Here is a 17,166-nt window from a genome sequence, read left to right on the forward strand (position 1 = left end):
CGTCCAGAGCAGGACGTGAGCACCAGGAAGTTTTGCTCTATCTTGAGGCTCAGAAATGACCCAAGGACTCGAACGAGAGCCCAGGTTGGGACGGGGCTGTCAGGAGAGGGGCCCTACAGGGGGCTGAGATCACAGGGTATCGGAGGGCTGGAGGAGACGTGGGCAGAGCTGTATGGAGAGGATTGTAATTATTATCACAGCCCGAAGTGTCAACACCCACAGCCTTGCAGAATAAACCTTTACCTCCTGGCAGAGCAACCAGCCTGCTGACCTACCTACGTGAAGACAGCAGGGTCCTTCCCTTTGCATGTATTTTATTTTTATTGGGCTTTAAAAGCTAATTCCTGAAACTTAATTGTTCACGGTTTACCCATTTATCAATATTTATTGAATTCTCAGTTCTAGGTCTTCTCCCTCCCACCAGCACTGCGATGGGCTGGAACTGACCTATTAGATGTGGCTGTTTGATCCACTAGCAAAACCCCCAACAGAATCGATGGTGGCTGATTGCAGCTTTTCTTGCTCTCTCCCTCCCTGCCGTCCCCCTCTCCCTTCCTTCCTTCTTTCCTTCCTTCCTGTGCATTCTGAAATGATCAGAAACTTATCTTTTATTCACTGGTAGAGTTAACTCTGGAGAAAATGGAGCTATGCATTCATAAACTCCCTAGTTCTTTCCTGGGAGAAAGGAAACAGTCTATGAATGTTTCTGCTTTTTTTTGTTAAAAAATAAGGTATATTATTGAAGATTATGTATCAGGCAAGTGAAAACATACAACTGAGAAAAGTCTCTGCTTATTTCCTAGATCCACAGTCGGCTTTTATCATCCCCCAAAGATCCCTCTGCCTGGGAGAAAAATGAAAGTCTTTTGAATGCAGGTAAGGAACTGGGCTTTTAAAATGCATTCATTCATTCATTCTCTCTCTGTCTCTCTCCTTTACTTTCGTTAATAATGAAATGTACATTGGAGCCTCTTTTCCCTCTAAACAATGAGATGCTAGCTAAGAGGTTCCATCAAGATTTGAAGCTGATTTGAATTTCTAAACTCTCAAGGTTTGTGCCAGTGGCCTGCAGAAAAAAGCAGGGCAGTAGAATGTTGGTTGCTCAGGTGTTTTGGAGCTGAGGTGACCTCAGGGGTTGAGTGGCTGGACGGGGCGGCACTGACTGTCCTTCCAGAAATGTGGACTAGGACAAAGAGACAATATTCTCAGAACCGAATGGGTGCAATTTCCATGTAGGTGTGGAAGCCGCACATCCATAAATCATTTTTTATGAGGCTTCGGCTCATAGCCATGAAGCTGTAAAAACAGCAGGTGAGACGGTTACAGTTCAGAACTTTGATAAGTTTGTTAACATAAATTATGTGAGTGCGGCTCCCCCCGCCCTCCGCCTCCTTCCTGGTAGAAATCAGATGGATTTAGGTCAGGCTTCCTGACGGTACTGTAATAAGACTACTGAGTGGAGAGAATATGCAATTCAGTGGCTCAAGCAGAAACACATTCTGAAAGAACGTTTTCATGTAGCAGATTTTGTTTTTTAACCCTCGTTTTAATTTTTGATGTGTCGATGCGGCTGGTGATCTCTGGCGGATAAAAATGTATGTGTGTGTGTCAATACATAGACACAATGTATACGCGTCTGTGTGTGCATTTCCATGTGTATACGTGTGGACGCACACAGTTATAGCCTCTCTCTTCAGTTTCTGCCAACACTTGTCTTTACAGAAGATATTAAGTACCTGAATTTCTTTCCATAACCAACAGTCACCCCACAGCAGCGGAAGCGGTGGTGGGAGGGGACGGGACCAGGGGGTGAAGAGGAGCCTGAGGGAACACATCAAATACTGTTTTACAAAGAAGGGAATGGGAATCTCATAAGGGGGACAACCTGTTCACAGGACATGGTAAGCATCCATGGAATTATCACAATGAACCCCGGGGTCCTCTTCGTGCATGCTGAGTTTTTAAGATGCTGAAAATATTATTGCAAACAAGCTTTTGTACTTGGTCTTCTCCGGAGGCCCCGGGAGCATGGTTTATAGTTTCTCCTTTCACAGTGGCAGATATTTAGTGTGGACCCTTTCAAGCCCCAGGCCAGAAGTTGCCTGTGGTAAGACCGGGACTCCATTGATAGGTGCTCTGGCCTGAATGACAAAAGCAGGCCCAAGGGAGCAGAGCCGGCAGCCTAGGGGTCTAGGCGGCTAGGAGAGCGGCTGGCCTGGGAATTCTTAAGGATACATCTCGGCACTTTTTGGTGTATGATCTGGTCAGCCCGCGGTGGGCCTACCTGGGCTTTGCACAGCGGTTGCTGCTCCCAGGATGGTGACTCGCTTAATGACGCAGGAACCAGGGGGCGCGGGCCTGCGGCGGCCTGCGGCGGGAGGTGGATGGTCAAGGCTACAGGAAACAGGCCCAGCCACGGTGGGTGGAGATGCAAGTTCGTTCTTTGCTTTCGGTTTGAAGTCTGCCCACATACCATAAGGGAGTCTCTGCAGCCTTGGGGTTCTGGTGTAAAGCAGAGTCCCGCCTATGTGGGTATCACCTTTTCTCAGGATTGACTTTCCACAGTGCCCCCCTGCCCCCCCCACCCCCACCCTGTGCTCTGGGTGTCTTCCTTTAAGGTTGTTTCATCTGTACAGATTTGCACTGTGTATCCCTTAGACCTAAGAAGACAGATTCTGCTTAGTGTCGCCGCCGCTGGGAGTGGAGGAGAGGCTTCTGACCGGTGCTAAGATCCGCTTTGCCTACGGAGGAGCAGCTGGGGGTCTGTGGCGGTGGGTGGGTGAGGTTGGTGGGTGGAGGCTGAGGAGAAGCCAACACCTAGGCTGAGGAGAGAGGAGCTGGGCTTGCTCTCTCACGTCGAGCTTTTCTCCCTGAACCAGCCTGGCAGAATTCTCACCGAGACGCGGTTCAGTGAGGCTCTTCGTTCAAATTGGACTCAGTAGGCCGGTGATAAGGCCTAGGAAAGGCCTAGAAGGCTGCGGAGGAGTCTGACTGTGGTGTGATCAGCATGGAATCCTGTCCCACCCGTTCTACCATGACGACCTTGAGCTCCGCTGGGCGGCTATCCCCGCAGTGGTTCACATTCCTCCTCCAGGAAAGCACGAGGAGCTTGGAGCAGGAACTTGCTTCCTCATTGTAATCTGTTTGCTGGTGCTATTAAGAGAATCCCACTGACAGTAAATTATAAACAAGGGTCGTTTACGTGGCACCAAGTTTTGGGGGCTGGGAAGTCCAAGATGGAGAGGCTGCCCCTGGTGAGGGCTTCTTGTAGGGGCACAAGGGTGAAGGGGGGGGTCCTAAATATGAAGGTTTTGACAGCGAGAGACCGATGCGACATCTGCTCTGGAAACCCAGAAGCAGTGGGTGTTGGCTGTGGATCTCAGGAGGCTGAGATCTGAGGATTGTGGTTTGAAGCCAGCCTGGGTAGAAAAACCCATGAGACTCTTTTCTCCAATAAACGACTCAGAAAAGGCTGGAAGTGGCCCTGTGGCTCAAGTGGAAGAGCCTTAGCCTTGTGCACAAAGAGGCTCAAGGACAGCACCCAGGACCTGAGTTCAAGCCCCAGGACTGGCGTGAGAAACCCCGAGAACAGCTGAGATTACTGCAGGAGAGAATGTGGGTCTCGGAGGAGGGAAAGGCTGTGACCCCAAAGACCCTCAGGCCTGAGTGGGAAGAGTCCATCCATGGGTGCTTTGTTTTCCAAAAGAAAGTATCTTCCATGCTTGGGGGGGTGGTGGGGTGGGCGGACTTTGCAATCAGCTGCATTTCATCTTTGGAACGGTCCTTCCTCTTCCTCATTTCTTAGCTCTCCCGAGACTCTGCTGATTTTGGATCCTCCGGTCTCCTTGCAGTGACCCTCAAATTCAGTGGGGGTGGGCCTGTGTTAGAAGTTAAATCAGTGGGTAGCTGAGTGCTAGCAAGGCCCATCTACCTTGGGCAGGACGTTTAAAGGGAATGTGGACTGGGGATCCTTGTTTCGACTTCCTTTGTTTGGCCAAGGCAGCTCCTTGCTGTCTGGGTCTTTAGAAATCCCAGGCTGGAGAGGGTGGCACTGAGTCCTTATGGTAACATCGTCCTTCTGGCAAGGCCTTTGAAATCTGTTGGCTTGGATAAAATTTCAGTGATTAATAGGACCTCAACAGAAGGAGGGGAAAAAAATGGAGGAAAGATGACAATGTCTATTCAAAGTCACATCTGCTTTTGAAATCAGAGGAAGGTAGACAGTCCTTTTCAAATTCCAATTCTGCATAGTATAAAGAGATTCCGTCTACCACCGTGCATCATTGCTACCTCTCTGCAGACGAGGCCGCCGGAGGGGGTGATGGAGAGCCAGGCGCCTCCTCAGACCACTTCTCGGGGAGACCAGTTAGCAGCCAGGGCACATAAATAAGGGAAACGGATGAAGGTCACCCGGAACTTTAAATTACTGATTCTCTTGGCTTATGAAGGAAGACAGGATGGCAGGAAATTCTCTGCCTCCTGATCAATTAAGCCCGACCTTTCCAACTGGCAGTTTTCAAAGGGTGGGTTGTGATGGATGAGAAGAATAGACACATTATATTTCACTTAAACCCTGAGGATAATTGTTGCCTTATTCATTCCAGCTTTTATAAGAGCGGAGATTTGCTGTCTTCCTAATAATAGTTTTAATTTTGTTAGTTATGAGTCAAACCTTTCCCCTGAATCAAACGTAGGCCCCTGGTCCTGCTTTGCGGAGCATTGTTCTGTTTTCTTCAGTAGATCACCTTACTGAAGAAAGTCATTTGTAAATGTAGCTTCTTTAAGGACAGGAATAGAAATGCCAGGGGTGTCTGTTGGATTTTTCTAAAGCCTTGGTTTCAAGATGATTCTAGTTACTGAAGTTGACTGTGTAGATTTAAAAAAAAAAATCCATTTTGATCATTCTTCCTTTCCGGCTATGGGGAAAGTTCATCTGTTGAACAATTTATAAGTCTATCTTTAATCGATGTACCTTCTCTGGATAAAAACCACAATGGTCCTCAGAGGACAAAGTATAACCCGAAGACAGCAGAGAGCTCTTCACTGTAGATTCCCCTCCAGTTACGTTGCCTCACAAGGCTCGCTTTCACCACCAGCCTCCTCTCTCCACCTGACTCACCCCTTCTCTGTACTTCCCTGAGTAGCACCACCCTTTGGCCAGCAGCTTCCCGCTTCAGCCTGCCCCACTCTGCCCACCGTGGGGCAGTTTGTGTGTCCCGTTGCTTATTTTACTGGGAGGACTTGTCTTTCTTGCCGTCAAGCCTGTGGTCTCTGAGGACAAGAACCCACCTTGTTTTCCTCAAGGCTCTGCTACTAGGTTCAGGTACCAGTGTGTAGTTGTTCAATAAATTGAATGGCACCATTTGCACAAGATGGATGCCAGTCTCCATTCCCAGTGTCAAGGTGTCCCAAACCAGCCCGAAGAGCAGGGCCAAGAATTGGATTATAAAGCAAGGGCCCCGAGATTGGCGGAGAAGATAGGTGCTTGGATTTGGTACGAGGCTTGTGAGTCTTTCCTCAGCCTCCCCTGTACACACCACCACTGGTGGCTGCTCTGGACCCGCACGGTCCTCATCTCCTCAGTGTCCCTTCTGCTCTGCACTGTAGACAGAGAAGACAAGCTCCAATTTCCTGACGGCTGGAGAATAAAGCACAGTCACTCCGTCCTCCTTCAGCGGTGCAGAAGCACATGTGGGCTTATCGAACCTACTTGACATTATTGGAAGCAAGCAGACCAAACCACCCTTGTCAGCAGGGCTACGCGGCAGGCCCGTGCGTTCTTCTGGGTGGATGGTTATGCTCACATCCTCTCCTGGGTTCTTCCCGGTGGCTATCGGCCACAACTCCATTTTACTGCAGTTGCCTGTAAGTGGTGCCATGAGCAACCTCCTCCCTACCACATCCGGTGAGTTGCTGCCTCTAGCTTCTTGGCCCATCACCTGGTGCATAATCTAATTTAAAAAAATAATTGGTTAACTCATGTACTATGCAAAGAGCTCATCTGCAGATTCCCAGCTGTGTGGCTTTGTGTCAGAAAGAATTGTATCCGGCAGTTTTTATTACTTCCTTTCCAAGACACGCAAGCTTTGTCCTGCCTTAAATATACCGGTGGCGAGGGGAGTTGACCATGGACTCAGATGGGGGTGAACGTGAGGCGGTTGGGGGTCACCATATCTCATTCTACAAGGGCACAGGAAGGAGTTCGCCACTCCTCCCTCTCAAACCGTGTGAGCCATGCTGCCTTGCCGGGCTGCCAAATGGGCCCCGGGAGCCTAGCCATCCCAAGTGAGCACAGGTGCCACATCTGCAAGGTGGCATCCTGCATCGCACTTCTCCGGGAAGGAACAGGCCTTGGGGAAATGTCCCGAGGGAGCCTGAGTGTTGTGCTGCGTCGCAGTAGCCCCTTGCCACTGGGCTTAGACATGAGATCTTCCTGAAATCCCAGATGGACAGCATGGCTCTGCTTTAGCAATAGTTCCCAACTGGGGAGATAGACCAAGCCAGCATCAATCCTAGGGCCAAAGTAGGACTCTAGGCCACAATCAGCCCACAGCCAATCATCCACCTGACAGCCACACCCACAGCCAATCACGACCCAGCTTCCAGGCCACACCCACACCCACAGCCAATTGCAGCCCCCTTTAGCCACACCCAGATCCACAGCCAATCACAGCCCACCTTCCAGGCCACACCCACAGACACAGCCAATCACAGCCCACCTTCTTCTCCTGTGCTGTGAATGTTCTAGGCAGGATTTGATGCTTGTTTGGATGTGATGACCATCTGCTCCCCCACATAGACTTTGAGCTTCAGAAGAGCATAGGCCCTGCCACATTTTGTTTGCTAGTCCCCATTCCAAGCCCAGGTGTTGAGTGAACAGCTCTGGAAAGAGCTGGCAGATGAGAGGCAGGAGCCATGCCATTTGAGGAGTCTCAGTCTGGTGGGGATGGGGAAACAGGCTGGTCACCCTGGCTAGCATCAAAAGGTGTGGGACGATAGGGTGAGGTGGTGGGCGCATCCCTTCTCTGTTTTCTCTTCTGATTTGATCCCCCGTTGCGCCTGTCCTTGCTCTTCTCCCTCACTCCCCTGATCCAGTCAGCCCCTCTCGTCCCTGTGCGGGTAAGGTCTGGAGTGTGGAGACTTGGTCACGAGCTAAAGTGGCATTGTTGCAGCTGCATTTGCCAGCTGGCCACGGAAGGAAAGGATGTAAATGAAACATATAAACAAATGCAACATAAACGGAAAGCCACACGCAGAATCAAATGCATTTTTGAGGTTATTGTGGCATTTCATGTGATGCTCACATTAATGTCTGGTTTTCCAGAACAAAAGGAATTATTTGCCCGACAACTGAACTGTAACAGAGCCAGAGGGAGGGGACAAACAGAGACTAGGACACTGGGTGAACAACTGTCAGATGAAACCCAACCATCCATCCTGCCCCTGTGTACCTGGGGCTTTCACCCCTCGCTTTACATCCGGGTATCATACCAGCTTGCTGCTCATCAAACCATTCCTGAAGCATGTTCTTTTGAAGGGATTTCTCCCACTTGGTTTTCAGGAATGCGTCTTCTCTGTCTCTATGCATGCAAGTCAGTGCTGAACATCTTTTTCATAGCTCACGGTGAGGAGAAACAATAGGCAGGGAGGCCTGTGCCTGGCTACAAGAGATCTGGTAATAAAACTGGCAGGTTATAATTGGGGCCAGTGACCCCTGCCAGTTTCCAGTAGGAGGCAAGGACATCATTTGTCCCAGGGCGGGCCTTACACCTGTGCCTAAGCAGGGGATAGAGAAGCTCTGGCAACCTGTTCAGCGTGATTCTTTTTTTTTTTTTTGGCCAGTCCTGGGCCTTGGACTCAGGGCCTGAGCACTGTCCCTGGCTTCTTCCCGCTCAAGGCTAGCACTCTGCCATTTGAGCCACAGCGCCGCTTCTGGCCGTTTTCTGTATATGTGGTGCTGGGGAACCGAACCTAGGGCCTCGTGTATCCGAGGCAGGCACTCTTGCCACTAGGCCATATCCCCAGCCCCCTCAGCGTGATTCTTGAGAGAGCCTTGGCTTCATGTCACTTGCCTACTCTGGGCATGTGAGGAGATTTTACGATACAAAACTTTCCAGAAGCTTCTCCCCTCAGGCTGGTATTTGATAATGCCACATCTGACCCCCATGGGAAGGGACAGGCTCCTATACACTCATTTAAGATTCAGCTGGGAAGTTTCGGGGATTTTTTTTTTTTTTTTGGCAAACTTTCCTGGCCATCGAGGGTGAGCTCAGCTCCAAGGGGGATGGTTTCTGTTCATTTTATTTTATTTTTCTATTTATTGTCAGAGTGATGTACAGAGAGGTTACCGTTTCCTATGTTAGGCCTTGGGTACATTTCTTGAACTGTTTGTTACCTGGGTGTTCATTTTAAATGGAGGTCTTTCTTTTTTTTTTTTTTTTTTTTGCGCCAGTCCTGGGCCTTGGACTCAGGGCCTGAGCACTGTCCCTGGCTTCTTCCCGCTCAAGGCTAGCACTCTGCCACTTGAGCCACAGCGCCGCTTCTGGCCGTTTTCCATATATGTGGTGCTGGGGAATCGAACCTAGGGCCTCGTGTATCCGAGGCAGGCACTCTTGCCACTAGGCCATATCCCCAGCCCCATGGAGGTCTTTCTTGAAGTGGACACTGAGGGAAGCCGGCTAATAAAGCTGATGAAAGCAGACAGACAGAGCTCCAGCACAAAGGGAGGCAGGGAGGCCGAGGCCCACGCAGAGGTCCCGGCGGGCCAGCAGAGCCACGAGAACTGAGACCGGAAGGAGGACCACCAGCCTGGAAAGGTTCAAGGAGAGGATGGGCCACTTGAGGAAAAATCAGTAGCTTTCTCTTCCAGCATGGAGATGTCCCGTCGTTAACCGGGAGCCCTGGGGAGTGAGTAGATGTTCACCACGGGCAGCCATGGGAGTGCAGAGACAGTACTACTTCCTTATTGACCTGAACTCCGTTTCCTAAACCCGGAGTCACTCCAGTGAATGGCTCTCAAGCATGTCATTGTCTTCCTGTCTTAAGCCCAAGCTGGTATTCCGGGCTCCTCGCGGGTAGAGAGCCGCGACACCCCCTCTCGCCATTCCCATGGATGGCGAGGAGGTAGAACTGTGCTATGGGTTTAACTGCAAGATGGGATGAAGCAAGAGTCAAGACTAATAGGACTGTGCTTTTAAAATGCACTTCCTTTTCCGGTATTAAATGGCTTAGCGCTGATGACCCTCAGCCTCTAGCTTCTTTTAGATCCTTCAAGCCGGTGCTGGCAGGAAGCCAGCCCTGCAATCAGCTCCGAATGTGCCTTTCCCTAATGCCTTGCATGTGCTTGACATTCACTCGGTCTTTTCATGAGATTTAAGTGGTAATCTAAGAAAGATCCAGGCAGGCTGCCTGGAGCTGGAGGTTTGGCCACGGTTGTTCCCAGACAGATTTGAAAGAGGGAGGCAGGCAGGCCAGGGCAGGGCAGAACCGTCCCTCCCAGAAGTTGTGTCACGAGATGAAGTTTGGGAATATGGACTCTGAGCATGGGTTAAAACTTGTGGCCAAGGGTAATGTCCCTGTCCTCAGAGACATGACGTGGAGCACAGGTTCTGGGGTGAAGCCTCAATTCTCCCACCGTTCCCGATGTGACCTTAGGCAACAGAATTGACTTTTGAGGCCCACGATGGTTTGCGGTGTGTTTATTTGATGATCCACGACTAACTTCAATCACTGATCATTAGCATCCATGATACCAGTCTCCTCACCTGCCAGAAAACTACAGATGCCTATAGCTGCTTATCTGTTACAGCTGAGAGGTTCGGAAGGGGGCACACGTTGGCGAGGGATGGCCCTGGGCTTCCTCCACGTTGGCAGCATGAGAACCCGTCTTTCTGCGTGTGACATCGATTCAAAGCTCAGATGGTCCCCGTGCCTTCCTTCCTCTCCACCCCTCAATCCGTGGCCCGGGAAAGGCTCTGCTCTTCTCCCCGCTTACCACAGAGCTTCCTGCCCCACGTCTTCCGCTCTGTCCTGACCTGGGCCGCACTGGCCAGGCCACTCTACGGGATGGATCAGGTCTGTATCATGCCCTGCACTTGGAAGACCAGCAGGTGGCTGGAGACCTCACCTCTGCGACTACAGCTCTGCCCAGTCCTGGGGGCTGGAGCGTCCTGCGGTTCGTCTCCATGTGACTTCCTGGTCATCTGTTGAAGGAATGCCTAGGGAGCCACACGCCAGGGTCTTTCAGGAAGGGTGTGAGTGCACAGCGATGATGGAGGAGGGGTGTATCTGAAAGATGGCAGCCGGCGTCAGAGTCACGCCAGGCTCCCTGTAGACTGGGGTGCGTTTGAATTACTGAGGTCTTTATAACACCAGAGAACCCAGAGGGAGGGGGAGGACTAGCTATCTATGGCGTCATGGAGCTCAGTTAACTACAGGCACAGGAAAGGCAGAAACCAAGCCAGCCCCAGTTCTTGGTGAGCTTGTGGACAGGGATCATTTCTCCCACTCCTCCGGCCGGGCGTGGCGATGGTGGTAGGGTTCTGCTCAGGGGTCTGTGGCCGGCAAGCTGTCATCTGGGTGACCTCTCAGCTCAATCCAGCCGGCGTGGAAACTTCTCAAGGCGAAGGCCAAGCCAGGAGCGACTGCACGTCTAGGTCAAGGCAGACGTCTAGAGATGAGAAAACGGGCCCTGCTTCTGGGTGGAAAGAGCCGAAAGCTCACTGAAAGTTCATTGGAGACAGATGGGAGTTTGTGTCTCCAGGGTGCGTGGAGAGTCAGCGTCCCCAACGCCTTGCATCCCTCCGCCGTGCAGTCGCCTCCGTTACCTTCTGAGGCGTTGTGCTGGTTCCGGCAGCCACCCCCCCGGGGAAGCTTCTACTGAGAGATAAGAACGCGGGGGTTCCGAAAAGCCCCCAAATCAACATTCTGACTTGCTTTTCCAGATCTGGGAAGTTCTGACTTCCACCTGAAGGTCTTCCCTGGGGTTTGTGGAGTGCACAGAACACCGTGGCTGCTGTGTGCCGGAGGCTTAGTGTATGCCAGCTGCCCACAGGCTTGCCCCAGGCCCCAGGCCCCGGGCAGCACAGGACCTGACAGAGCGGTGGGCTCAATGCCTGGCAGCACATCGGTCGGGACCAGGTAGAGCTGTGCCTCGGTGGTACCTCTGGTCCGGAGATCTGGGGACACGGTGTTTCCGTAGGATCATTCTTGACATCTTCCAGTCATTTCCAGTCTGCGTCTTGGGGTGCCGGTGCTGGCTCTGACCCACTCTGGGGGGCATCTGTAGCCCCATGAATGAGGCCGGCGTCTGTCCGCACAGACACCCGCCTTCCCGCCTGTCCACCTCCACGGTGACACAGTCCTCCGTCGACGGAGAGGGCTGCACCTTGTGACCCTTTTTTATATACAAAATATATCATTATTTTATCATCTCTAAATAGTTTTACAAAGGAGTTGTCCAGTTGATTCAACAAATCAGTGTCTAATGTAGAGTGCATCTGGACCAATGCCACCCTTCCATCACTGGCTCCTGTGCCACTCAACCCTTCCCTTCCATTTTCTTAATTTTGTAGGATATGCATTGAATATCAGGATTGCCTTCTTCCTCGCTCCCTGTCTTCATCCGTCCACCTCCCTCCTCTTGACCCCCCTCACCTTTTTTTTTTTTTTGCCAGTCCTGGGCCTTGGACTCAGGGCCTGAGCACTGTCCCTGGCTTCTTCCCGCTCAAGGCCAGCACTCTGCCACTTGAGCCACAGCGCCACTTCTGGCCGTTTTCTGTATATGTGGTGCTGGGGAATCCAACCTAGGGCCTCGTGTATCCGAGGCAGGCACTCTTGCCACTAGGCTATATCCCCAGCCCCCCCCTCACCTTTCAAGAGCCGGGTTCCTGGTATTCCTTTGGTTGGATTGTGAATTATTTTTTCTAAGGAATAATACCATTTGAATTTTCCCCTACAAATATTATACTTCGGTTAATATATTTGCGTCCGCTTGCATACAGCCTCCTATGTGTTTATTTGTGCATTTACAAGTTAGTTCTCGTTTCCACATACAAGAGAAAACATATGCCCTTTATCTCTCTGGGCCTGACTTACTTCACGTAAGCTCATTTTTTTTTTCCAGGTCCATCTATTTCCTTGCCAATGATGTAATGTCATTCTCCCTCATGGATGAGAGACATTCCATTGTGTGTATCTTCCACATTTTCTTGATGGGGAGGCATCTGGGCTGATTCCATACCTTGACTACAATGAACGGTGCAGCAGTTAATGTGGTTTTGCAGGTGACTTAATTGTATCCTAATTTGTCATCTTGTAGATAAATGCCCAAGAGTGGAATTGCTGGATCATAGGGTAGTTCTACGTGGAGGTTTTTTTTTTTTGTTTTTTTTTTTAGGAATCTGCAAAGTGCTTTCCAGAGAGGTTGAGCAAGTTTCCAGTCCCCCCAACAGTATCGTAGGGTGCCCTTCTATCCATCCCAGCATCAGTCATTGTTTGCTTTTTTGACGATGGCCATTCTAACGGGGGTGAAATGGAATCCCAGTGCCATTTTGATTTGCATTTCCGTTATAGCCAGAGCTGTTGAACAGTTTTCATGTGTCTACTGGCCATTTTTACTTCTGAGAAGTCTCTATTTGGGTTATTGATTCTTTGGGGTTCAGTTTCTTGAGCTCTTCCTATGTTCTGAATATTAGGCCATTCTCTGAGGTATAGCTGGCAAAGATCTTCTCCCATTCCAGAAGCTATCTTTTTAGCTTGCTAACTATGTTGGTTTTTTTTTCTGTACAGAAACTCCTTAATTTGATGCAATCTCATTTGTCAATTCTTTTCTTTGATTTGCTAAGTCCCTGAAACTTTACTCTGAAAGTTCCTGCCTGTGCTAAGAAGTGCTAATGTTTGTCCCACTCTTTCCTGTAGTATTTTCAAGGTTTCAGGTCTTACACTGAGATCTTTGAGCCATTTTGACTTGCTATTAGTACAGGGTAACAGGGATCCAATGTTAGTACTTTTGCATGTGGATATCCGGGCTTTGCAGCACCATTTATTGAAGAGGCTGTCTTTCATCTATCCTGTGTCTTTGGCTCCCTTGTCAAATATGACATAGCTATCCGTCTGTTGGGTTATTTCTAGGTCCTCTATTCTGTTCCTTTGGCCTTCAAGCCTGATTTCGTGCCAGTACCAACCTGTTTTCGTTACTCTATCTCTGTTGTAGCGTTTGCAGTCTGGAATTGTTATATACTTTTTTTTTTTTTTTTGGCCCAGGACTGCTTTTGCAATTCAGAGCCTTTTGTGGTTTCCCTTGAATTTTTGGATTATTTTCTCTATCTCACTGAAGAATGACATTGGTGTTTGGATGGCTATTGCACTGAATTTGTGGATTGCCTCAGGCAGTGTGGCCATTTTCACGATACGCATTCTGCCAGTCCAGGAACGGGGAGTGAGGTCTTTCCACTTCCTAATGTCTACTTCAGTTTCTTTCTTCAAAGCTTTATAGTTTTTGTTGCAGAGGCCCTTCACTTCCGTGGTTAGGTTGTGTTTCTTTTGTGAGCCTTGGCTCCTTGGGTCTTGGTGTGTACGCTGCCAGTTCTCGATTTCAGTCCCTCACTGTTCCAGCCCCCTGTCCTTCCCAAAGTGCAGGGCTGGGTATTCAGCAGTTCCCCTGACACTCGGGGGTACTGCCATCGCGAAGTGTGTATTCTAGTGATTCAGAGCAGGTGGAAACCCAGAGCACTGTCGCCCTCCTTACACTCGCCTCGCGCCTCAACCCCATCAGCTTCACTCACGGAGCATTCATTCACCTCCAGGACTTACACAAGGAGTAGAAGGTCTGGTCGGTGTCTGGTGCGTACCCTACTTCTCCCGCAGGCCGGTGAGGTGCGAGGGGCCCTGGGAGCTAACTCTCTGCCTTTGCTTTCTTGTTATCATCGTCGCCGACATGACTAAATAAAGTCACGCGGGCACAGCGCCTCCAAGACGGTGGACATGCAGGTGGTCGCTGTTTCTATGGTCTGTATTTTTAAGAGGCAAGAAACGGGAACAACGCAGCGAATGCCGGAAAAGACTCTGAGTTACCTTTGTAAGTCAAGAGAGAAGGGGGTGGCTGTGGTGAAGTTCACGGTCAGCCTTTAGGCTCTGCAGAGTCGACCACCACATTCACATTGCCTTGCAAGTGGGGTTTGTCAAACCCAACCCCTCCGCCAGGCTCCGCCCCCGGCCAGCCCTTTATGGTGTTGATGGCTCCTGTCTGGGCTGAGGACCGAGTACGGCTCCGCATTTACAAATGGGAAAGGAAGTTGTATCCACAGTGAATCTATGGCATCGAGAGGCATTTCACTTATAGGCCTCTTTTTTTCTACAAATCCGTGAGCTTCCTTTTTTTTTTTTTTTCTGAGAAGTTTAACTGAACTTTTATATATGCAGAGTTTAAAAATTGCTTTGAAAAACTTTCCCCCTTTCAAGTCACTGTGTAAAGAACAGATCGCTTCAGATGTCTGCATCTGCTGGGCATGGTGCTCTTGCTGTTCGTACCTGCCATTTGTTCCCACGCAGACATATCCTGGTAATTGAGATGTGTCAGGCATGGGACTTGGGCCCAAGGTTCCGGCCACCAGCCAGCTGCTTTCCTTCCTTGTACGGTGGCCCTCGGAGGCTGCTCTGGACAAATCCTTGCCGGAGGGAGTTTGCCTGTGTCATTGCATTAGACAAGATAAGCTGTGCTTCTTGTTCTCTTGCCAAAGAGGATGGAATTAGCACTTAAGAAGCGGCAGTCATGGAAGTTTTCACCCTTCACAATTAATGCGTGAAGAGGTCAATGATGGTGGATTGATGCTGCAGAAACCAGCCTTCATCATTCACGAGCGGTTAAGACCCGAAATGTCACGTTTAGAGGCGGCCTCCTGCCTTCCAGCCCCAACGAGGATGTCATCGCAGGGAACACTGGCTTGTGTTTGGAATTTAAATTGGTCCATTGGCAGTGGCACAAGGAGTTCTTTTAAGACTTGATTCTTCCAGAAAGGCCCTGCAGAAGTCTCTTCAGAGGCCAGCTGCCACAGGGCAGGGAAAATGACTGTCTGCACGGCAGTTGGTGGGAGGGAGAGTAAGGAGAGGCACAGATTGACTTGATGTCGAGTGGAACAGGACACTCACAGCCCGGAGGCCATCTCCTGTGGGTTACCAGGTCACTCCCATCCATCCAGAAAGGGAAGGGTAAAGGGCAGGCAGGTAGCCTGGCCCGCAGAGAATTCACAGGGCCTGGAGGAAGGCAGCTGTGGAGATGCACAAGTCAGGAGGGCAACTGCCAGAGTGCAGAACTGTCCACTTGGCAAAACCAAGCTGAAATTACTTATTGACCAGCTCTAACTGCTGAGAGGCAGAGCGGGCGGAATACGAGCATGACCCTGCGGCTGCTCTCCAGAAAGATCACCATCAGTCCTTGGACTCTATTTTCTGTCCCCAGTGGCAATCAAACCTCACACAGAGGCCTCACCTGTTCTTTATGCGTGGAGAACCCACAGAATAATGACCAAGTCAACATCCCAGCGACCCAGTACCATCCTTTCCATCGATACGTTTATCCATCCATCTCACATCCAATGCGTGCTGGCTTGGAGAAAGGTCCGCCAAGTACGTAAATAAATAAGACACACATGATGCCATTCCCCATAACAAATGGGCGTTGGGAGGTCCTAAGAGTCTTAAAGCCAATGAGATGTCTAGAGACTTCCTTATCAGAGTTGGCTGACGAGAAAACTGTGCCACGGAATAAATGAGGGGCCCCTCCTGGCAGGGCCGGAAGCCAAAGCTCCTTGCTGTCATTCGCGTCTCAAGGATGGCGCGGAAGGCCCCCATCCTCGTGGTAGGAATACACTTATTGGGAATAATTTTATGCACCTTCCCAAGAGACATGCACTATTTGGGGGCAAAGAAAGGAAGCAGTTATTCAGAGAAAATGGGTCCAGCACATTGAGAAATAAAGCAGGTGTTAGAAACATAGTGTCTACCAGTCAGCTGGTACCTGGGTTTCCTTCGCTGAGGGCCCACAGGAAATGAGCGTGCATACCCTTGCCTGTTAGCCTCCCCCAATCTGACTTTCCGTGCCAAAGGTGAATTAGAAGTGATTTTTCTCGCGTGGTGGATCTCTCTGTGTTATGCCTCAGCTTAACACCAGAACAAAAGCAAACAAAATGTCACCAACTCTGCAATGACTTCTGAACCAGGGGCACGAACCAGCAAGAGATACACAGGAAGTCTGTTCCACAGACACCCACCTCCCGCCCCCGCCATCTTCCTTTCAGTCAAGTCGATGCTGGTCCATTGCGATCTCTCCAGTAGGGAGCACAATACAGTTTTTACAGTCGTGTACGAAGCCTGCCATAGTGGAATCATTACTTAGAAACTAAAATAACCAGTTATTCCTGTTGTTCTTTTAAAAAGTCACCATCCTGTGGGGCCAGCTTGACTTGGAAGGCTTAATCAAATTCAGCAGAATGGCCTCTGTCGCCCGCAGTCAAGGTGCCTCCTGCATAGAAATGTCCTTGCAGGCGAGAAGGATCAAGAAGGTTTGACAGCCCCAAGGAGAGTTGCACTTTCACGTAAAAATCAAGGTGTGGTGACCCTGGTGGAGCACTTTTAAAGCCAGACCTGTGTCTTTAATTGCCTGTCCCAGCTACCCAGGAAGCCTGCAGTGATAGGATGGAGATAGCTCGGGTTATTGATCCCTGTGATTCAGTGTTTCTGCTCAAGGCCTATTTAGCACTTCCAACAGTTCAGCACAATAGTTCAGGGATCAGTCATTATTTCCCTCGCTGATCCATTTTAATTGTGATATCAAAGGCGCCGCGTAATCCCTGCTTGCATAGGAAGAACACCTCTGAAGCCAGCCAGAGGTTCTGTCATCACAGTAGTGACACACACACACACACACACACACACACACACACACACACACAGAGCCCAGACCCTGTTGTATTATCTTGTAATCATCCTATAGGGTCTGCACTGGAAAAAAAAAAAAAACACAACACAGCAAGAATTTTTCAGAACATAGTTGCTGAGCTGATCAGCAAAGTCGCTTTGCATTATGGGAATAGAAACCCCAACACAATAATGGGGATATTTATTCAAATCTATTTAATGAGCCAGGTACCAGCATGGTACACCTGTCCA

At 50.0% G+C, this 17,166-nt stretch overlaps 1 protein-coding gene across 1 annotated transcript in view; it reads left to right on the forward strand.

Annotated features, from left to right (window-relative positions):
* The window catches only part of C2H10orf90 (chromosome 2 C10orf90 homolog), a 195,608-nt gene that overhangs the window by 16,085 nt on the left and 162,357 nt on the right, over positions 1-17,166 (forward strand). Inside the window, exon 2 of the mRNA XM_048336112.1 lies at positions 804-876. Coding sequence (XP_048192069.1) covers positions 804-876 — 73 coding nt within the window. The remainder of the gene's footprint in view (positions 1-803; positions 877-17,166) is intronic.

This window comes from Perognathus longimembris, chromosome 2, assembly GCF_023159225.1.
Source record: "Perognathus longimembris pacificus isolate PPM17 chromosome 2, ASM2315922v1, whole genome shotgun sequence".
NCBI lineage: Eukaryota > Metazoa > Chordata > Mammalia > Rodentia > Heteromyidae > Perognathus > Perognathus longimembris.